We start from the raw sequence: 23,655 nt of genomic DNA, 5'->3' as shown, positions 1-23,655 counted from the left end.
TTCATACTAAATCTCTTATCTTAAATTTCGCTGTCTTTCCATTCAAAAGATCACGGCCGTTTCTCATCTCCTCCTTTGTCCAGTCCTGACTCGTATAAACCTTTGTAATGAGAAAGTCGTCAGCGAGGTGCCCAAGTCTAATCTCCGCCTTTTCCTCCGTTATTTTAAGACGGTTGTCACTACTCGCGGCAGGACGACTTATACATTTTCAGAGCAACGGTTTGTATTAAATATAATCTCTGGTATTAACGAGCTTTTCTCTGACATTAATTTATTCTGTAATTAGGCTTTGAGAGTGCAGTATAATCATGGTATTTCGGCCCTTTGTTATTTTGCAACATTCGCTTTAATGAATAATTTAATACTAGGTCTAAATACAGAAAATATAAATAAGCAATTATCTAAAATATGAAAGATACATTCGATTATTAATATGTAAATGCAACTGAAAGCTTAATTAAGCAATTTCAGATTTTTAAGGCACTTGCATTTAATATGTATTTTTAATCAGTCGTTGCAGATGTTTTTGTTTTCCATATATGTTTTGTATTAACCTTTTTTTCGCTACTAATTACTTTTATTTCGATCTTAATTGGACTTTTTAGTTTCCACCAGCTCTTAAAACATTACAGAAGATGTTTCGCTTTCAAATGAGAAAGAATTTGTAAGTAGACCTCTGTACTTCTGCTTTTCCTGAAGCTTCTCACTTTTTATACTGTTTGCAAGAAATGTGCTTGTGTTTTCTTTATTGTGTAATGTTACGTGACACCACATTGGCCAGAAGTAAAGCCTGCAGACCATAGGATTTTGTATCATATTCTATTTGCATACTAAAAGTAGTCATTAAGACCCAACGTTTGTACCTGATATGTTCCTTTCCATTGGCCAACACTAATAACTATTAAGAAGGTATAATGCTTACCTACTTATAAAGCTTATGACTTTTTTCAGCGAGGATGGAGCAAATATGAAACAAAGTATAAACACAGACATAGTTGAATTCATCCCTGCCATGAACAATGTACCGAGCCATACAGCAGGTGCAACCACAAAGGGAGGGTATCTGTGGAGAAGCCAGAGTAACTTGTGGTTCCTCAAGAGCGGCAGCAGCCTTTCCAGTAGTTGCAGGGGCAACAGGGTGGATGATTGACTGATAGGGCTTTCAAACATTAACCAACATACACTTGCTGTGCTGGCACTGTAAGCAGCTGAAAAAAAGGGGAATATACAGCCGTTACGCTTGCTGATGGCCAGCATCTCTACTATATACCTAAATGATGATGGCATGTACCAGACATCACTGAAGTGCGTTTTCGGTAGAACAGGGCCTTCAGTCAGGTTAGTACAGAGCCATAATTACAAAGTCAAAATGGCATTATTGCAGAGTAGATTTAATAGTGAATAAGAAAATAGGAACGCGCTTAAGTTACAATGAATGTAATAGAGAACGTATTATAGTAGCCAAGACAATACGAAGGCATCTACTTCAGCAGTACAAATCTATATGTAAACTAACTAGGCAGATGATAAAGAAATTGAAAGGATGTATGATGAGAAAAGAGAAATTATTCAGGTAATTAAGCGAGACTTAAAGTCGATAGAAGAAAAAGGAAAAGGAGAACAAAAAGTGTAAGATTCTGGGAAAGAAATGAAATGGGAAGTAGTCTCGTAGAGCGTTGCAGAGTGCACAAGTTAATCATCGCTAACAGTTTATGAGTCATTGAGGAAATCTGTAGTGATGGAAAACACTTAGGGACACTGGAAGTAACAGATATATTACATAAAGGTAAGGTACATAGTTCAAAGTCAGATTTTAAACTACAAACCGTTTCCAGCGGCAGATGTACACTGAAGTCAACATTTTGTTCTTTAACTGTAGATTAAAACTGAAGAAACTGTAGAAAGGTACTAAATTACGGAGATGAGACATGGATGTATTGGAATAACCAGTTGTTCTTGAGAATTTCTTAAGTAGTGTTAAGCAGCGATTGACTGGAATAGTGGGGAGGAGTATAATAATAGACGAATACATAGCTTTGAGAGATGAAATAGAGAGGTAGCAGAGAATCAAGTAGGCTAAAAGACGAGTCCAGACAAATCTTCGGATTTCCATTTAAACGAGGAATGGAGAAAATATAAAAATTTAGTAAAGGAAAATCAGATTGACATACAGTTCAAAATATACAAAATAAATCTCTCTTATACGGTAGAAATTAGAAAATAAATGAAAGACTATGAAAGCGTGCATTGTCATGGGGAAGAAAAATGCGCCGGCCGCGGTAGTCTCGCGGTTCTAGGCGCGCAGTCCGGAACCGCGCGACTGCTACGGTCGCAGGTTCGAATCCTGCCTCGGGCATGGATGTGTGTCATGTCCTTAGGTTAGTTAGGTTTAAGTAGTTCTAAGTTCTAGGGGACTGATGATCACAGCTGTTAAGTCCCATAGTGCTCAGAGCCATTTGAAGAAAAATGCCACCTATACGAAAATTAAGGAGTCCCTTGGAGAAAAGAGAAGCAGCTTAATGAATCAAGAGCTCAGGTGGTAGACCAGTACTAAGCAAAGACGTGAAAACTGAAAGGTAGAAGGAATGAAGATGGAAGGTTAGTGTTTAACGTCCCGTCGACATATAAGCCACTGGTACGAAACAATATCGGATCAAGAAAGGATGGGGAAGGAAATCAGCCGTGCCCTTGCAAAGGAACCATCTTGACGCTTGCCTTAAACAATTTAGGCTAATCACGGAAAACTTGAATCAGGATGACCGAACGAGGAGTCGTCTCCAGAATGCAACTCTGCTATGCTAATTACAGTGTTACCATGAAAGTGAAATCAAACGATAAAAAAAGAGATTAACAGGGACTGAAAAACGGCTAAACAGAAGTAGCTAGAGGACAAATTTCAGTCTATAGAAACATGTATGACAGAGGGAAAGATAGATACCGACTATAGGAATATTAGAATTTTGGAGAAAAGATAAGCAGCTGAATGAATATCAAAATCTCGGATGGAGGACTCGTACTAGGCAAAGAAGGGAAAGCTGGAAGGTAGAAGGAATACATAGATGGGTTATACAAGGGAAATGAACTTGAAGTAGATGTTATAAAAAAATGAGAAAGTAGATGAAGATGAGACAGAAAATATAACATTGTGAGAAAACTTAGACAAAGCGCTGAAAGACGTTAATCAAAAAGGCTCTTAGTGCAGATCACATTCCCTCAGCATTATTAAAATTCTTGCAGGGACCGGCCATGACAAAATTATTTCATGTGCTGTATAAGATTTATGAGTCTGAAGAAATAGCCTCAGGCTTCAAGACTTTAATAGCTCTAATTCCAAAGGAGGCGATGGCTGACTTGTGTGATTATTAACGAACCAACAGTTTAATGGTGTTGGTAGCGACATACGAACACGAATTATTTGTACAAAATCAGACTGCAGTTATAATAGCCGAAAAACTCGAAAGGGAGGCATTAGCTGAGAGGGAAGTGAGCTAAACTTGAAGTCTATTCCCACTGTTATTAAATACGTACGTCGAGCTAGCAGTAAGGGAAACGAAACAGAAATTTGGAAAGAGGATTTGTGTTCACGAAGAAGACGTAAAGACTTTGAGGTTTTCCGACTACATTTTAATTCTGTCGGACACGTCAAAGGATCTTGAAGAGTAGCTGAACAGAACGTATAGTGTTTTGAAAGGAATTTGTAGCATAAACAACAGCAAATGTTAAATAACTTGGGGCCATATTAATCTGAACAAAGAAATTTTTCACAGGAAAGTATGTGCGGCAGATAGGAGTGGCCACAATTCCAATAAACACTTTTGTTGTTGTGGGAGAATTTTCCTGTACCTTTTACTTTGGAATTCTGTATCTTTCGATTCAAAAATTTACTGGACTTATATTACGATTTATCTTGAACTGGAATCTTTCCAGTGTAATATTTAGGAACTATACTATCGTTCAGTGTTATTCAGTGACTGTGTGATACCGAAAGAAGCAAAATAAAACGTAACGGGAATATCTCATGATTTAGTACACCAACATACTTTCCTGTATTGATTGAGTTTTACAATTGCAATTTCAGTAGTCCTATATATTTATTTTGTTGATATCTGTGTAACGAGAACCACCCTATGTTTATGCTTCTTCCCCTCTTTTGCTTCAAAATATACACTGAAGGAGTTGTGCTACATAAACGAAAGTCAGTAGGCGTGCTTCTACGTCTGAAAGTTGATGTCTGTTCTAGTTTCGAGCGAGTCACAAAAGAGTGGCGCTAGTAGCACCACTACTAGCATGCAGAATAGGTTTGCTTTAAATACACGCTGTAACAGTCATGAGCGTTAGTTACCTTTGAGTTTGGACATGGCGAGTTAATGTCAGTCAAGAATGCCTTTAAGGCCACAACGACGCCATTATCAACACCTCACTGAATTTGAACCAAGTCGTGTGATAGGGCTATCACAACCTTGATGTTCTTTCTGCGATACTCCCGTTGTTGGGCGTATGGCCATGGCGTACCGTACAGCATCTGCAGTAGCAACTTGAGCAGCAGTTGGCAGCACATGACACAACGAACTGTTAAAAATTGGTTACATGACGCACAGCTTCGAGTCAGACAACCTGTAACCTGCAATCTACTGACCCAAAACTACCTCCATTTGCGACATCAGTGGTGTCAAGCTATAGCTCATTCAAGGGCAGGGTGGAGGTATGTTGGGTTTTCTGATGAAAGCACTTTCTACCTCAGTGCCAGTGATGGCCGTTTGTTGGTTAGGAGGAGGCCAGTTGAGGGCCTGCGACACAATGGACCTACACGTGGAATATGGTCTGGGGAGCAACTTCGTTTGTCAGCAGGAGCACTAACGTGGTAATCACATGCACATTCACTCAGAATCTGTATGTAACTCTGGTGACTCGACATGCTGCGCTACCATTCTTGAACAGCATTCCAGGGGTGTTTTCCAACAGGATAACGCTCACTCTTATACCGCTGTTGTAACCCAACATGCTTTACAGACAGTCGACAAGTTGCCTTGGCCAGCTCGATCAGATCCCTCTCCGGTGGAACACATGTAGGACACCATCGGACGACGACTCCAGTGTCATTCCCGAACAGCATTGACCGTTTACGTGCTTGTGTTCGTAGTTCTGGCAGTTACACCGATTATTAATCTACTAACATTTCACATTTTCAATGAGTTATCTGGCGCTTACATTACCCTTGATCTTGCAAAGTTAATCACTTAAGTATGTTACCTAGACAAATGTATGCCCAACATATCATTGCTCTACAGCAATAATTCTTTGGTGTTGCGATTTCTTTCTCATCAGTGTAAGTTAACCTCAATTAAATATGTGATAGGCTAAGCTGTCAGACAGCAAGGGGAGAGGGGAATGGTAACTTTCACACCAGGAAATTTGGAGGACATCTGTCTAGAGCATGAACCCACATGCGGACTTGACATGTAAGGTATTTGATTGACCTGTCTCCGCATTTCACTTAGTCTTAATGATTTGTGAAACAGCGTGCACTAAGCATATGCTCGACTGACATGGTATTATCCCAACAGGTGTCCCCCGTGTACCTGGCCGACATCGCGGAGGACAGGATGCGCGGCCTGCTGGTCACCATGGGCTCTCTGATGAGCAGCGTCGGCAGTCTCCTGACCAACGCTGTCGCTCCCTACGTGTCGTTCTTCACCCTGTGCGAGGTCCTGATGATCTTCCCTGTCGTCTTCGTGGCCGCCTTCTGGTGGATGCCCGAGAGTCCGTACTTCTTGTTAGCCAAAGGGCGCACTCAGGAGGCTGAGAGAGCGTTGATGAGGCTGAGGGGCAAGGACTCGGAGAAGGACGTGAGCGGCGAGGTGGAGTCCATCCAGAAGGTGATCCAGGAGGAGTCGAAGGACCGCAGAAGCGCCGCCGACGGCCTGCGGGAACTCAGAAGAAGCGCTGTTGCTCGCAAAGCTTTTGCGGTGAGTAATACAAAGTGAAATTTTCTGAGGGGTAAAAACCAAACGATTCGATTCTGTTTCAGACTCGAAACTAAATTGTTTTCAAAAGATCATTACTATTATCACAATTTTGTAAGACTCTGGTACTGATTATGTAAGTTATCAATAATGACTTTTTCTCAATTAGTAGCATTAACGCGTTGGAGGTTAAAGGTTCCTCACATAATCGAACCACTACACATATATGTTGTACTTTCTTCCGCACGTCGTTGGTGATAAAAGTGAGAGAGATACGTAACAAATTCTAACTATCTCAAGAAAATGTCTTCCCCAACTTGTAGATAGTACCTGTAGTAGTCCAGAAATTGCTTCATTACTCGCTTCGAAGACGAAAAATTAATTAATTGACAGCACGACATAGCAGTAACTGCGTAAGGGCTACTATACTGGTGGGCACAATTTCATTATTATTATTATTATTATTTCTATTTGATTGGTCAGACACAAAGCATTAACAGCCTGAAGTCATCCGATTTCTGCCAGTTCAGAAGTAAGGAGTGCAGCAATGAAGTGATAAGTATGGTGCACACACCTCAACTTGTTTGATTTTAAATGGTGTTGCAGTGTGCAGGTCAAGCAAGTGTTGCAACGAAGAGGAGTGTTGGAGGGGAAGAATGTTTTGTAACAAGTGTGTACCCACACTGTGGACAGCTAGCTTTCTTTTCTGAGAAGGAGTTTTGGTAGCACTTGCGATACACCACGAACCCCTTCGCCATTCATTCTAACACACACACACACACACACACACACACACACACACACAAACACGGGCGCGCGAGCACAAACTAAATATATTTCATCCTTCATCATTCTAAATATAAGTGTTCCAAGAGAAGTCTTTCATTGTACAATTTATTTAATTGCTGAAGTAGGTGATAACGTGGGGGAGGAGGGAATAACAAATTTAGGGGGGGGGGAGGGAAGGGCGGGAATACAACCTTATGTCTGATTGCACTCAGGGGTAAAGGTCTAAGAAAGGTTGGGAACCGGTGGCCTAGTGAGGTAGTGGTTCCGATAAATGCACTAATTGCTCTTATCATATGCTTCAAGCCAGAACGTTGCTGAGTTCACTGTCTGCTCCCAAAACAGACCATGTGGAAACATTACACTGTACTGCATGTGCAATTATGAGTTCATAGGCCACTTTACATGCTAAGTTCCGATGGAATTTTCCTTCTTATATTTCTTGTCAGGGAGCGCATTTTAGAGTATTACCTTAGGATCTGCATCGCTCTTTGTGTATGAATATGTTCGCTGATTTAATTTGTATTTTAAATTGGTGCACAGTGATTTGTTTTGTATGTCTGTAAATTGTCTTATAGGCTTCATGAGTTAAAGATATTGTATAGCTCGCAGGGGGAAGTTTCCGTATTGACTGAGAATAACGTTACACTGGTTTCAAAGAGTGCCGATCTAGGAATAATCCTAAATGTTGTCTAATCGTGTAATTTGACGTAAACCAAGGAATACCCGTTGTGATCTGAACGTCTTGTTGCGCACAATTAAATTTATGAGAGTACACCAATGTTTTAGATTTCACTGGGTATAGCAATATCGAGACGAACACCATATTCCATTTTAATACTTTTCCTTAAGTGATCGTATTCTCCTATCGGACAAGATGTAGTTGAAACAATTTACAGGAATTTCAATTACGCTCATCTTTAATCTTCCTGCTCCAAGTAAGTAAAGCGTCTATCTGCAGGTTATAAATGTTACCCTGTAACACACTAGAAGAGTCCCTCCTGTGAACATCAACTTTCTGGTTAGATCCTCTGTTTTGTTGGAAGTGATCATGATTAGCTGACATTTCTCAAGAATGTGGAAAGTTAACTGGACAAACAAAAATGTCAAATATTTATTCTTCTATTGATTAAAACAACTGTTTCTGATTTCATCTATGTTTACATGCTATGTTGATGCCAGTGAATAGATTCAATTTCCCGACTGTGCAAAAACTAAACAGAGTACAATGATGTCCACGAAATTAAATGAAACCAGACTGTACCCAAATATATCAGTGTCCGAACTGTACGCGAAAACTCTTGGGTCCAGCATCATACAAAAAAATACGCAAAGTCTAAAGTGTGTGGTCCTCATACCATTCATGATCACGAACGATCGGTAGGAACTCTCGCAAAAGACTGACCTTGTCGTCTGCAACATTTCTTTGTACATCACTTTCTGCTTTGAGCTCAAGCGCACTAGTGTTTTCGTGCTTACCCAAAGGGGTCTTATGAAGACTTGAATGGCTTGAAGTACCGTACTAATCGCACAAGGACGTCCTCGGGTGAAACATATATACTGAGGCAACCACTCTGTGCCACAATCTTGCTGGCCATCCTAGATAATTACTCGGTTACATGAAATCCAAAACAAATACTCGAGGTAACACTGAAAGTACACCAAGAGAAGGGGCACGAATGTTCTCAGCTTAGTTTGACCCAACGGAGAGCGTCACAGAAATTTCGAAAACTCTGCATTGGTACACGCTTGAAAACAGACGTGAAGTCCTACGTAATAGCTAAATTAGAAATTTCCAAAAGTCAGTATTAAGAGAGCGATCTGGGACTGTAAATCAGCAGTCTATGTATCGCTTCAGCAGGAATCGCACAGAGAAAATTAGATTAATGACAGTGGGCACAGAGGAATGTAAGTAGTCACTTTCGTGCTCCATTCGTAGAGTCCACAAGAAGAATTTCAGTATACTGAAAAGCCAAAACAGTATAACCATTGCTAATTGTGAGAATTAATACATCGCGATGGCGTTCTGGGCACATGATACCCTAAGAAAAGTATATAAACGGAGCGTAGACGAAAGGGGAATCATTCTGGCGTCTGTACGGATCGCAAATGGGGAAATCTACTGACACAAGCGACTTGGGCAGTTGCCAGATTGTCATGATTTGGCGCCTAGGAAGCATTATCTGGCAAAATACGAAGCTGGATGACTGTTCTCGTCTCGCTCTCGTCGGCATCTATGGAATGTTGCAAAACAACATTGAAACCATATTTAAACGACAGGATATTGGAGGTCCACACCTCATCACGTAACGTGATCGGAGACTTGTCCTCTGACTAAAGCACCATAGGTTGTGGCGTACTTCGACAGTGTTAGGGACCACCTGAATCCCTTCATGCCGCATGTCTTTCTTGACTGTGATGTCATCTTCCATCAGGATAACTGTCCTTGTCACGGGGCCAGAACCATGCTACAGTGGTTTAAGAAGCACTATAGTAAACTCACGTTGATGGCTTGGTCACCAAATTCGGCTACTTTGAATCTTATAGCACACGTCTGGAACTCTACAGGGGGCCAACTCCATGCCGTGATCTCTACATAGACATCACGTCCTACGTAGTTCTATAAACCTACCAAGGACTTGTCAAATCCATTCCACTCAGAATGGTTGTTGTATGGTAGGTGATCATAATGGTGTGCCTCATTAGCAGAGTATGGATGTATACAGGGTGTTACAAAAAGGTACGGCCAAACTTTCAGGAAACATTCCTCACACACAAATAAAGAAAAGATGTCATGTGGACATGTGTCTGGAAACGCTTAATTTCCATGTTAGAGCTCATTTTAGTTTCGTCAGTATGCACTGTACTTCTTCGATTCACCGCCAGTTGGCCCAATTGAAGGAAGGTAATGTTGACTTCGGTGCTTGTGTCGACATGCGACTCATTGCCCTACAGTACTAGCATCAAGCACGTTAGTACGTAGCATCAAAAGGTTAGTGTTCATCACGAACGTGGTTTTGCAGTCAATGCAATGTTTACAAATGCGGAGTTGGCAGATGCCCATTTGATGTATGGATTAGCACGGGGCAATAGCCGTGGCGCGGTACGTTTGTATCGAGACCGATTTCCAGAACAAAGGTGCCCCGACAGGAAGACGTTCGAAGCAATTGATCGGCGTCTTAGGGAGCACGGAACATTTCAGCCTATGACTCGCGACTGGGGAAGACCTAGAACGACGAGGACACCTGCAATGGACGAGGCAATTCATCGTGCAGTTGACGATAACCCTAATGCCAGCGTCAGAGAAGTGGCTGCTGTACAAGGTAACGTTGACCACGTCACTGTATGGAGAGTGCTACGGGAGAACCAGTTGTTTCCGTACCATGTACAGCGTGTGCAGGCACTATCAGCAGCTGATTGGCTTCCACGCGTACACTTCTGCGACATCCAACAATGTGTCAATCCTCATTTCAGTGCAAATGTTCTCTTTACGGATGAGGCTTCATTCCAGCGTGATCAAATTGTAAATTTTCACGATCAACATGTGTGGGCTGACGAGAATCCGCACGCATTTGTGCAATCACGTCATCGACAAAGATTTTCTGTGAACGTTTGGGCAGACATTGTTGGTGATGTCTTGAATGGGCCCCATGTTTTTCCACCTACGCTCAATGGAGCACGTTATCATGATTTCATACGGGATACTCTACCTGTGCTGCTAGAACATGTGCCTTTACAAGTACGACACAACATGTGGTCCATGCACGATGGAGCTCTTGCACATTTCAGTCGAAGTGTTCGTACGCTTCTCAACAACAGATTCGGTGACCGATGGATGGTAGAGGCGGACCAATTCCATGGCCTCCACACTCTCCTGACCTCAGTCCTCTTGACTTTCATTTATGGCGGCATTTGAAAGCTCTTGTCTACGCAACCCCGGTACCAAATGTAGAGACTCTTCGTGCTCGTATTGTGGGCGGCTATGATACAATACGCCATTCTCCAGGGCTGCATCAGCGCATCAGGGATTCCATGCGACGGAGGGTGGATGCATGTATCCTCGCTAACGGAGGACATTTTGAACATTTCCTCTAACAAAGTGTTTGAAGTCACGTTGGTACATTCTGTTGCTGTGTGTTTCCATTCCATGATTAATGTGATTTGAAGAGAAGTAATAAAATGAGCTCTAACATGGAAAGTAAGCGTTTCCGGACACATGTCCACACAACATATTTTCTTTCTTTGTTTGTGAGGAATGTTTCCTGAAAGTTTGGCCGTACCTCTTTGTAACACCCTGTATGTATGTGACCTTAGAGGCAGGTATACTGACTGAGACAGAGTGCTGTAACTGGCTCATAAAGATGTTAGAGTCTCATTCACGAGGCATGGCGTCCATATTGTGCCAAGTCATAAGGGCTGCCTCGAAAAATAACGCCCTAGAAATCTATGGGATGCTAATCCTCGAACCCTCTTACATCAGTTTAGTCACTGGACGTCAATTTTGAAAAACGTGACGGCGCCGCAAGCAATTGTTTAGAGATGAAGTACTCAACATTGATCAATCCAGAGACTTTGCACAGATCCTCGTAACATGTTATCTATCAGAATCACTGTTGCTTTGCCAAGTTTCCTGAGGTAATGGAAAGGACCTCTCCCACTGCCGCAGGTGGTCGCCACGCTCACCACGCTGAACATCTTCTGCGGCAGCCCCGCCATTGGCGCGTACGCGACGCAGATCTTCCTGTGGAGCGGCAGCTCGCTGGACTCCGACGTGTCGACCATCGTGGTGAACTCGATCCAGACGATCTCTTCCCTAGGTTCGTCGCTGCTGGTGGACTGCACCGGTCGGCGACCGCTGCTGATGTTGTCCTACACGGGCAGCTCGATTTTTATGATTGCTGAGGGCATCTACTTCTACCTCAAGGAGCATGGCAGCGATGAACTCGTGGAGAGCCTCTACTGGTTGCCTCTCACAGCTCTAATTTCATTCCACGTAAGTGTCCCGTCTAATACACTATATCTTCGTCAGCGAAGTTCGCATTACGTCATGTTAAGTAGGCTGTACTACAATAGTGTTGTTGCAACAGCAGCCTCTGTACATATAGCCGATAATACGGTTTTCTGTATGAAACTGGTATCTGTACAGATACCATTGGCGATGTTGCAGCTCTCTAAGAAAGAAATTACAGTGAAATCGGACCTTTAGCTGCTTACAGGCGTTGATAAATATCAAAGGAGGTCCCGGGTTCGAGGTCCAGTCGGGGCACACATTTTTCAACTGCCCCCGTTGGTATTTATCAACGCCTGTAAGCAGCTAAAGGTCTGATTTCATTGTAATTTCAAAATTCAATACGGTTTTCTGTTACATCTCATAAATGTAAGCTATTGAACAAAATCAGTGATGTAAGACTTCGTTACTTTAGTTGATACAACAATGACAGCAAATAAACAACAGCATAATAACGTAAATGTAAGCATAACGAAAAACTTGATATCGATCATGGAAGAAAGATGTACCGAAAATACGCATTTGATGATGATCGATATCTTGAAACAATATGGCACATAGTTTACAAATCACGTAGTAACCGAGATTTAACTTCTTGCTCTACGTCTTATAATGATAATGATGCAATGAATAACCGATATTAGTACTTTTTCACTCCAATTTACGTTGACAATGGCGCAATTCTGTCCAGCTCCCCATCGTCACTGTTGTCGGAAACGTCAAAACTGTCTTCATCGTCATTAATACGACAAATTGTTAGCTGTTCATGGTCACTAATGATACCTTTATTGTCTATTCTTTCTGGAGGATTACGTTTTTCGACGTGATCGACCTTTTCCTCCACTGTTGCAAGAGCTCCAAGCAACAGCCATTCCCCCTCTGTTATAGAAAAGGACTTTTTTTCTTCCTGACTACATACTAACACAGTGGAGTTGAAATGGCAGTGATATGGTGGCAACCTTATGCAGTCTGACGCTGCTCCACGGCGATTTCGTCTACTACATAACTGGCATTGTAGGCTTCTTTTTTAACAAGCGAATATAACAGAAACTACCAGTAACCACTCTACCCCAACGTCTTTGCAATCGCTTCTGGATGGGGCTCTGTTCAGAATCACTAAATGAAATGGAGCATTGTCTATTACAATTGCTGTAGGTGCAAGGAACTATTTTGATATGTTCCTGAACCATTCAATAAAACGTGCGAGGTACATGTCTACGTGGTAATCACCTGAATTTTTGGACCAAAAAACTAAAAGTACGTCATGAACAAAACCACTGGAAGAGACTGCAAGGACCACACTTAATCTAGCTTGTCATCAAGTTAGGTGATGACCGTTGTTGGTTGGAGTGTCATCCATCCAGCACTTCCCCAGCCTTAACCCACGTTTCGCCTACCCGTATTATCGAATGAATGTCTATTCCCACAATGTTGTGTCACAATATGTTTCGAAGCGTAACAATATGCGCCTTCTATAACAGTACCTGACGTCCGTATTGCGCTTTGTGTTGGAAACCCATACTTTTCAATGCAATTTTCGTACGTTTCCCCACTGCTGGGAAGTGCACTTCCTTCTAATGACACAATTAACATTGCTACGGTTGTATACTCGTTCCTGCTGCAGTAAGCATAATATACTTCCGACTTGCATCGGTCTGGACAGACACTACCTAAGAACTACGACACACTAATTATAAACTGGAGTATACACAAAAGACGTTCTACAGTATTATTTATTTTATAGTTAGATGTAAATCAAATTTCAGCTTTTTAGGACCTCCTCAGACAAGTTACAACTCCGTAGATAATCCACACAACATCAGTTTTTCCAAAGACATATACCCAAAAATTAGAACACCTTGAAAGAGGATGTCGATTATGATCCGATGATGGCATATGCCACCTGGGGGATAGTAGACATATTGGTAATGGCTTCGACGTCATCCGCCAACAGCGTAGTTGCATAGCTACCAGAGCGCCTTACGTCTACGCTTTAATAGGGAATGTTCACAGCCAGAAGGCTCAGTGTGTGCAAACGTGTGAAGCAAGCATGCTACGGAGACGCAGTCATGCTTCCTACAACCAACGGAGCGAATTTGAAAGGGGTCAAATTATGGCCGTCCGAAGGGCAGGATGGTCCTTTCAGAGAAATGACACAATTGCACACAAGTTGGACGTCCTGCGTCAACTGTGCAATTTTGTAGGTATGAGCCGTGACATGAACACTCTCACACTTGTAGACGAGGTTCCCGATGCCCACGCAGGATAGTCGAATTGTAAGGGCAGCAGTGACATACCCCACAACTACCACAGCACAGATATGAGGGCTTGTGAGTCCAGACGTGTCAACATGAGCTGTTGTGAACTGGTTATTAGCAGTGGGACTGCGGGCACTTATGCCTCTAGCCAGTGTTCCACTCATGCCACAGCATCGACGTACAAGGCTCGACTGGTGCCGTCAGAGGACAACTCGGAAGATGGAATGGCACGCGGTGGTCTTCAGCGATGAAAACGTATTCTGCCTGCACGCAAGTGACCGCCGTTTGCTCGTACGATGTTGACCTGGCGAGTGCTGTCTCGTAGAGTGCATTCATCCGAGGCATACTGGCCCCACCCCAGGCTACAACGCTCGTTCACATTTGGTGTCTCTGGAGGGGACGCTAACTAGTGCTCGGTACGTACAGAATATTGTTAGACCTGTTCTTTTGCCGTTCTTGCGACAGGAAGGTGGTGTAATGTTCCAACAGAGTAATGCTCGCCCAAACACTGCCTGTGAAACTCAACGTGCTCTGCAAGACGTGCAGCCACTTCCCTGGCCAGCACGATTTCTAGAACTTGTTTCCAGTCGAGCACAAGTGGGATGTGACGGGATGAGAAGACTCTTGCGACTACTCAACCAACAACGCTTACAGAACTTTGTGTACAGGTCGAGCAGGTGTAGCATAACGTATCCTAGGACAATATTCGCCATGCGTGCGACCGAAAGAATGCTAGAGTAAGCGCCTCATTGCCGCCCGTGAAGGCTACACCACATACTAATATTGGTGTTTCAGCATTAGTCGATGCCTGGTAACTCGTGCTATTGATCTGAAAATTTAATCATTTCCTGTACTCTATATGCACTGATGCAACAATAAAGCTTCAATGAATTTTAAACCTCTAAACGGGTGTACTAATTTTTTTATGGTAGTGTACAACGAAGCTGTGAACAAAACCTTACAGTACATTATATTTAGTAAATAAAAGTAGAATATACCGGCCAAAAGAGGACACAAATGTGTACTGTCACAGACTATAATGTTATATGGCCGAAGCAACTGCAGAATATCATGAACAGGCAAAAAATTGGGGGGGGGGGATGACAGAGGGGAGGAGGGAGTTAATGTAATATGGATGGGTAACAGTTATAGTGTTTACAACAAGCATATTAGCTCATAGTGAGCGAATATAAACCGACTATTGCTAGTTTAGCATGTGTGAATAAGGGAACTGTATATGATAATTAAGGATTTAGTCAGGATTATGTGACTGGTGTTTATGATAGCCAGAATTTCAAGTAATGTTAGTTTTTTTTCCTTCTCTGTGGAGAGAAGCATATTTGACATCAATAGAATGACATTCATTCCGATCATGAAGAGCAGACATGTACATTCAGTAAGTCTGTTAGCTGCAGTCCTTCATGATTGAGCTACGTATAATTTGTCAAACAAATTGAAGGAAATCATACAAATTACACTGGTATTTGGAGTTGAACAGAATCTGAAACTCTCCCCCCTCCCCCTAACCGCTGCTTTTTCTTCGCATTCACTAGCTATTTTCTTCGCATAACCTAGTTGTCTGTACTGGTACTCACTTTTGTCTTGTTTTGGCCTGTATATTCCAATCACTCAATATAATTTAATATGAGGCTTATTTGTTAGTAGCTTCATTGTGGTTATGTTTTTCGTACACATGTACAGTCGTTGAAGGTTGTATATGTTTGGAAAAACGATCTTTCCACAACTGTTAATTTCCAGTGCTTTTGTGTGAAGCCGGCCGGAGTGGCCGAGCGGTTCTAGGCGTTAGAGTCTGGAACCGCACGACCACTACGTTCGCAGGTTCGAATCCTGCCTCGGGCATGGATGTGTGTAATGTCCTTAGGTTAGTTAGGTGTAAGTAGTTCTAAGTTCTACGGGGCTGATGACCTCAGAAGTTATGTTCCATAGTGGTCAGAGCCATTTCAACCATTTGATTTTGTGTGAACATGGTAAGAAACGTTATTACCTGCACACCTATATTGCATTTGTTTACTTATTTATGTGAAGTCCCACCTACTAGCGAGCGTACAGTCACGTCAGAAATCTGCTGCCCATCCTGAAATAACTGTACAGTCTTCTTCGACGTTGCTCATGGTGGAGACTCACTGTCCGCTGAAGTATATTCGCCATCTGGTCTAATCATCAGTCTTCTGACTGATTTGACGGGGACCGCGACGAATTTCTCTCCTATGCTAACGTTTCGGCAATGAAGTACGTCATGTCGGTGCCTAGGATCATATGAGTGGAAGATGATGACTGTTCCAGCCACATCTCGCATTAGAGGGAAGGGGCGGCTAGACAACGTATTTCAGTCAATGGCTGGATGGAATTTTCCAGTTACACGACACGCCTTTTCCTTCTGCCCATGAGGACACGTAGAGGGCATACATTTCCACTTTCTGTACCCCATGAGCTATTCAGGGGCGATGTACCTCTCTGCCAGCATCTGCCAATGACCTCCTGTAAGATGAGGAAGGAAATGTGCTCAGCACACCCATCTCCAGGTAGTCAGCTTCCTCAAGTAGCGCCTCAATAAGCATCATGCAATTGTCTTCCAGTTCCAGTCCTTCTACCACGTATTAGTCCTTGTCAGTAAAAGGAGCAAAACCTGGGTCCTATGCATTACACTCATTACAACTGCGTTCTTTTTGAGCTACTGTCTTCTGCCATTTCCGCCCTTTGTTACTAAATCACTACGCATATCGTGAATGGTACCAGTCCTGTCACACTTCCACAAGATACACAAAGACAGTGCTTTCTCTTAATACTAGGTACAGAACTATTGAACTATACGAGAAAAAGCGTAAATTAGTTACAGACTACGGCTTTCGCACACTTTATTCAACATGTAAACGTCACTACAGGTATTCGGATTTAGGTTATGACATGTTCGGTATGCGTACCTTCATTGGCGATTATATGGCCCAGACGAATAATGAAATTCTGCATGACCCGCTGTAATTTCGGAACACCCATGCTGTCGATGAGCTCCTGAATGGCTGTTTTCAGTTCAGCAGTGGTTTTGGGTTTATTACTGTACCACTTATCTTTAAATATAGCCCCGCAAAAAGGGATCCCATGTGTTCAGATCAGAAGAATATGGCGGCCAGTCGAGTCCCATCCCAGTCGCCGCTGGGTGCCCCAGAGGCCCACGCCAGTGGCCTCTGGATACCACAGAGCAAGAATGCGCTCCGCGGGGTGCTCCTGCAGGACATCAAACACTCTCCTTCTTCGATGGTGTCGAGCTCCGTCTTCTGTTGTGGAAATCAGGTCACTTTGGGTAATGGGGATGAAATCACCTTCCCAAACCTTCAAGTACCATTCGATAGTCATTGTGCCATCAAGGAATATCGCGCCGTTTATTCCGTGATCGGAAATTGCACACCACACACTCACCTGTTGGGGGTGAAGAGACTTCTCGACCGCGAAATGCGGTTTCTCAGCGCCCGAAATGTGCCAGTTTTGCTTATTACGAAGCCATCCAAATGAAAGTGGGCTTCGTCGCTAAACCACGCATGCATGCCATCCTAATTCCAACCATGCGCCGCGGCCTACCGTGCAGTTTTAACTTCGTAACGCAAACCGTTCAGAAGTTATGACGATTTTATTTCATATACTCTACTGTCCATTAAAATTGCTACGCCAAGAAGAAATACAGATGATAAACGGGTATTCATTGGACAAATATATTATACTAGAACTGACATGTGATTACATTTTCACGCAATTTGGGTGCATAGATCGTGAGAAATCAGTACACAGAGCCACCACCACTGGCCTTAATAACGGCCTTGATACGCCTGGGCATTGAGTCAAACAGAGCTTGGATGACGTTTACATGTACAGCTCCCTATGCAGCGTCAACACGATACCACAGTTCATCAAGAGTAGTGACTGGCGTATTGTGACGAGCCAGTTGCTCGTCCACCATTGACCTGAGGTTTTCAATTGGTGAGAGATCTGGAGAATGTGCTGGCCAGGGCAGCAGTCGAACATTTTCTGTATCCAGAAAGGCCTGTATAGAACCTGCAGCCCGCATCTCGTGGTCGTGCGGTAGCGTTCTCGCTTCCCACGCCCGGGTTCCCGGGTTCGATTCCCGGCGGGGTCAGGGATTTTCTCTGCCTCGTGATGGCCGGGTGTTGTGTGGTGTCCTTAGGTTAGTTAGGTTTAAGTAGTTCTAAGTTCTAGGGGACTTATGACCACAGCAGTTGAGTCCCATAGTGCTCAGAGCCCAGAACCTGCAACATGCGGTGGTGCGTTATCCTGCTGAAATGTAGGGTTTCGCAGGGATCGAATGAAGGGTAGTGCCACGGGCGTAACACGTCTGAAATGTAACGTCCACTGTTGAAAGTGCCGACAATACGAACAAGAGGTGACCGAGACGTGTAACCAATGGCACCGCATACCATCACGCCGGGTGATACGCCAGTATGGCGATGACAAATACACCCTTCCAATGTGCGTTCACCGCGATGTCGCCAAACACGGATGCGACCATCATGATGCTGTAAACAGAACCTGGATTCATCCGAAAAAATGACGTTTTGGCATTCGTGCACCCAGGTTTTTCGTTGAGTACACCATCGCAGGCGCTCCTGTCTGTGATGCAGCGTCAAGGGTAACCGCAGCCATTGTGTCCAAGCTGATAGTCCATGCTGCTGCAAACGTCTTCGAACTGTTCGTGCAGATGATATTTTGCAAACGTCCCCATCTTTTGACTCAGGGATCGAGACGAGACTGCACCATCCGTTACAGCCATGCGGATAAGATGCCTGTCATCTCGACTGCTAGTGATACGAGGCCGTTGGGATCCAGCACTGTGTTCCGTATTACCTTCCTGAACCCACCGATTCCATATTCTCCTAATTATCATTGGATCTCGACCAATGCGAGCAGCAATGTCGCGATACGATAAACCGCAATCGCGATAGGTTACAATCCGACCTTTATGAAAGTCGGAAACGTGATGGTATGTATTTCTCCTCCTTACACGAGGCATCACAACAACGTTTCACCAGGCAACACCGGTCAACTGCTGTTTGTGTATGATAAATCGGTTGGAAACTTTCCTCATGTCAGCACGTTGTAGGTGTCGCCACCGGCGCCAACCTTGTGTGAATGCTCTGAGAAGCTAATCATTTGCATATCACAGCATCTTCTTCCTGTCGGTTAAATTTCGTGTCTGTAGCCCGTCATCTTCGTGCTGTAGCAATTTTAATGGCCAGTAGTGTACTCCAATAACTGCTACCCTGTATCTCCATTAAAAATGAGTCCTATTTGCGTGGAAATTCCTATCCTTTTTAGAATATGATATCAAGAAAAGAGTTCAGAAAATGAGTTAGCTATAGTTTCTGGTTTTCTCCACAACGGAGATACGTGCTGAAATCCTTGCCAAAATTAACATTCAAGTAGGATTAAAATTGTGGATCCCATTATAGCTTGTTTAATACTTTGCGCTAGAAGTCCTTAACACGCGATTTGACGAAAAGTTCTGTTTGTGCAGAAGTCTTAAGTCCTTCGTCGCCATTTCTACGTCTGACGCTCGAGCTGCCTCTTTTGGTGCAGCAGCCTGACAGCGCTTTGCATCTTTTCTAGCTGCTGTTTAACATCGGCGCCAACGCGCTAATATGGGTGGTGGCCAACGAGCTGGTGCCGGACGGGGTGCGCAGCCTGACCATCTCGTTCATCGCCGTGTGGAACGCGGTGCTCACCTCGGCGACCATCAAGCTCTTCCAGGTGGTGAGCTCCGCGCTGGGCACCTACGTCTGCTTCTGGTTCTTCGCGGCGTGCGCCGCCACGGCGCTCCTCTTCACGGTCTTCTTCATCCCGGAGACGAAGGGCCGATCGCTGGAGGATCTCAACACCGAGATGAGGGCCCAGGCCGCTGCGGACCGTGCCAGACACGACGCCAAAGACAGATCGTAGGAGAGCCGCGCGGCTTTCCCCCGGAATCGCTGCACCAGCAACTGGATGCGCCCAGTGAGCGTCAAGGGTTGCTGCAATGAAAGATGCCGCAGCTATCGAATATAATAAACAGTTTCCATTCTTTGCTGAGAGTACTTTCTTTCGTGTTCTGCATCAGAACCTCTGTGAACTTTCAATCTGATACTTCTGCTTTACGATCGCTTCGCAGTATTTGCTGCTCTTTAAAGTGCGATTACACGTAGTGAACAATGTAATTGTACACCGCCTGTAGTCGAACATGAACTGTGATCTAGTGAACACTGTACTAGCATCATCTTAATGCTAATTAACGATAGAAGAATAAGGAAACAACTTAACCATTACTGTAGAAGAACAATGAGCTGAGCTGAAAGAGCGGAAAGCGTGATTTATAAGTAACCAAGCATATTCCCAAGATACTCAATATCTCTTTTAGGTTCATTCCACACGACAGGCACATTTCCAAATGGCCAAGTCATTTAACGAGTAGTTTTGTGTTTATTACTTGTGTTTTTGTACCTGAAAGACATTGTGTATTTCTACTGACGTAATAAATTTTTATCATTTCTGAATTTCAATCTTAGTTACAAATCAATACCATTTTAAATGAACAGATTGCCAGGCAGGTAATTGGACGAATCATCTGTCCCAACTTTTTTACAAGTTATAAACTGAAGTTGAGATACATGATAGCAACTCTTCCACAACTTAGGCTAAGAGATACACGGTAAGTCAATTACGGTACGCGCTTCCATTCTAGTAACCTACAGAGCTTGCCAGTAGCTAAATGGCATTATTGTCTTTGGGAGAAGTTATACAAGGAGCTGAAATTCATAGAATACTTTAAGCGCAATGTAAGGACAAAGTGTTTACCACCAGTTTGAACTACTCAAAAGCGATAGAATAACAGTGACTGGCGCAGGAAGAGAATGACATCCAATGACATCCGCCACTGATGACAACGTTGAGCAAGTCTCATGATGTGATTCTGAATAATCGACTAGGGGTTGGCTGATTGGTCTGGAGGAAGGGACCAAACAGCGCGATCATCGATCCCATCGGATATGGTGAGGATGAGGAAGGAAGTCGGCCAAGCCCTTTGAAAGGAACCATCCCGGAATTTTCCTGAAGCGTTTTAGGGAAATCACGGAAAACCTAAATTAGGATGGCTGGACGCGGGTTTGTACCGTCGCCTCCAGAATGCGAGTCCAGTGTGGTAATCACTGCGCCACCTCGCTCAGTAGTATGAGTTCCTGACGAAGTGTTAATCTCAATGCACGTAAGTCACGGTTCTTCATGTGACATTGTCCAAAATAGACTCATCATCCGGAAATTTTCAGCAAGATGGTTCCCAAAGTAAGTGCAGTTGAATGAGAATCGCTAAGTAGCTGTAGGATCAAAGTCTTACAGAGGCGATATATTTTTAAAGGAATCATCACTGGCTATGACACAAGAATCCACCTCGAAAGTTGCATCTGCAAAGTCCCACATCCAACTCAAGGAGCACAAGTGTAACTCGCGCTATAAAACAAATCTTTGGTCATGCAAGACGAACAAGTACAACGCTCGTTCTTTTTTCTTTATCCACACGAAGTATTGAGTGCTATCGACAAACAATTTCAAATTAGTTTCCATATTTCTGTATTTCCAGAAGATTTACAAGCGGTTTGTAGTTAAATTGCGTGCTTATAGAATACGGTCACTGTTATACGACTGGATTCGTGATTTCCTGTCGGAGAGGTCACGGTCCGTAGTACTGTAATCGACGGAAAGTCTTAGATCAAAACGGAGGTGATTTCTGGCGTTCCCCAAGGTAGTGTTAAAAACCCTCTGTTGTTTATTTTCTATATAAACGATTTAGGAGACAATCTGTGCAGCCTTCTTAGATTGTTTGCTGCTGATGCTATCGTTTATCGTCTAGTAAACTCATCAGATGATCAAAGCCAATAGCAAAATGATTTAGAATAGATATCTGTATAGTGCGAAAATTGGCAAACTGCCCCGAAATAATGAAAAGTGTGATGACATCGACATGGATGCTAAAAGGAATGCGTTCAACATCAATTACGCAATAAATTAATTAAATCTAAAGGCCGTAAATTCAACAAAATACTTACGAATTACAATTACGAACAATTTAAATAGGAAAGAGCATATGTAAAATGTTTTGGGGGAGGCGAATCAATGTCTACGTTTTATTGTAGAATACTTAGAAGATACAACGGATCTGCTAAAAACACTGCCTGAACTACGCTTGTCCGTCCTCTTGAGGAGTATTGCTGCGTGGTCTGGGATCATTACCAGACAAAATTAACGGAGAACGTCGAAAAAGTTCAAAGAAGGGCTTCACATTTTGTATAACTGAGATATAGAGGAGAAAGTATCACGGACAGGATACAGGTCTTGGGGTGGACGTCATTGAAACAAAGGGGTCTGTCGTTGCGGCGGCATCTTCTTAAGAAATTTCAGTAATCAACTTTCTTCTCCGAATGCTAAAATATTTTGTTGAAGGCAACCCACATAGGGGAAACAACCATCATTACAAAATAATGCAAATCAAAGCTCGAACGGAAAGGTATATAGGTGTTCATATTTTCCGTGTGCTGCTCGAGAGTGGAACAATAGAGAATTTTTGTGAATGTGGTTAGATGAACTCTCTGCCACGCACTTAAGTGTGATTTTCAGAGTAGCCAAACAGAAGTAGATGTTGTGCCAAGCTTGATGGTAGGGCGACTCAGAATAATTGGATAATCAAAACGTGGTTTGATAGCAACCGTCATTCTTACACTGGCAGTGCATGCCGCAGCGTCTTGGCTTTTGATGTCTATGCGGAAAAGGTAAAAATGTCAAATTCATTTATTCTTTAGGGACGGACGAAGCGGCACGGTTCCCCCTGCGCACAGCTAGGCCAGGACAATAGCTCTGACCACAATAACGTGGAGCAGGCAGCAGCTTCACTTCAATGAAAACTGCTCATCCCCCTGGGAAGGTGTTCCTCTGCTAATGAGATTCACTGATTTAGTTCTGCTGACAACATGACCGTGGGACCACAGTGATAGTGCACAGTCCAAGAGTCATAAATGATCAGCTTTTCTCACAAGCACACTGGTCCGGTACTCCCACAATAATAAACATGAAATAGTGGTAGAGAGCGAGACAGTATCACATAACGGTATTTGAAAGGACTGTCACATTATCCCTTCATCCCTCTTTCAAAGAAAACAAAAAACCTTTCAGACTGCAATTCTCGCTCATCAGCTGTTTAGGCATCTCAGAAATTAGTTAATACAAAGACTCTCTGGAATTAGAAAACAGCTCCTAATAATTTTCCATCAGGATATAGAATATGACAGGGCCTCATGTGAGCTATTTGATAACTTAAACATTGTCATGTAAAGAAAATATGGTACTTCAAACGCGTGCATACATAAAATGTGTTAGTGGAATCATAATACAATACTATAATATAATTGTTGTGGTCTTCAGTCCTGAGACTGGTTTGATGCAGCTCTTCATGCTATCCTATCCTGAGCAAGCTTCTTCATCTCCCAGTACTTACTGCAACCTACATCCTTCTGAATTTGCTTAGTGTATTCATCTCTTGGTCTCCCTCTACGATTTTTACCCTCCAAGCTGCCCTCCAATGCTAAATTTGTGA

The 23,655-nt window shown here is 43.2% G+C and overlaps 1 protein-coding gene across 1 annotated transcript in view; it reads left to right on the top strand.

Annotated features, from left to right (window-relative positions):
• Positions 1-20,377, top strand: part of LOC126188285 (facilitated trehalose transporter Tret1-like) — a 71,968-nt gene extending 51,591 nt beyond the window's left edge. Inside the window, exons 2-4 of the mRNA XM_049929869.1 lie at positions 5,565-5,966; positions 11,416-11,742; positions 19,650-20,377. Coding sequence (XP_049785826.1) covers positions 5,565-5,966; positions 11,416-11,742; positions 19,650-19,979 — 1,059 coding nt within the window. The 3' untranslated portion in view covers positions 19,980-20,377. The remainder of the gene's footprint in view (positions 1-5,564; positions 5,967-11,415; positions 11,743-19,649) is intronic.
• The last annotated feature ends 3,278 nt before the right edge of the window (positions 20,378-23,655 follow it).

Source organism: Schistocerca cancellata, chromosome 5 (assembly GCF_023864275.1).
Source record: "Schistocerca cancellata isolate TAMUIC-IGC-003103 chromosome 5, iqSchCanc2.1, whole genome shotgun sequence".
Taxonomy (NCBI): domain Eukaryota; kingdom Metazoa; phylum Arthropoda; class Insecta; order Orthoptera; family Acrididae; genus Schistocerca; species Schistocerca cancellata.
Note: the sequence above shows the minus strand (reverse complement) of the source record. Positions and strands in the feature narration are given on the sequence as shown.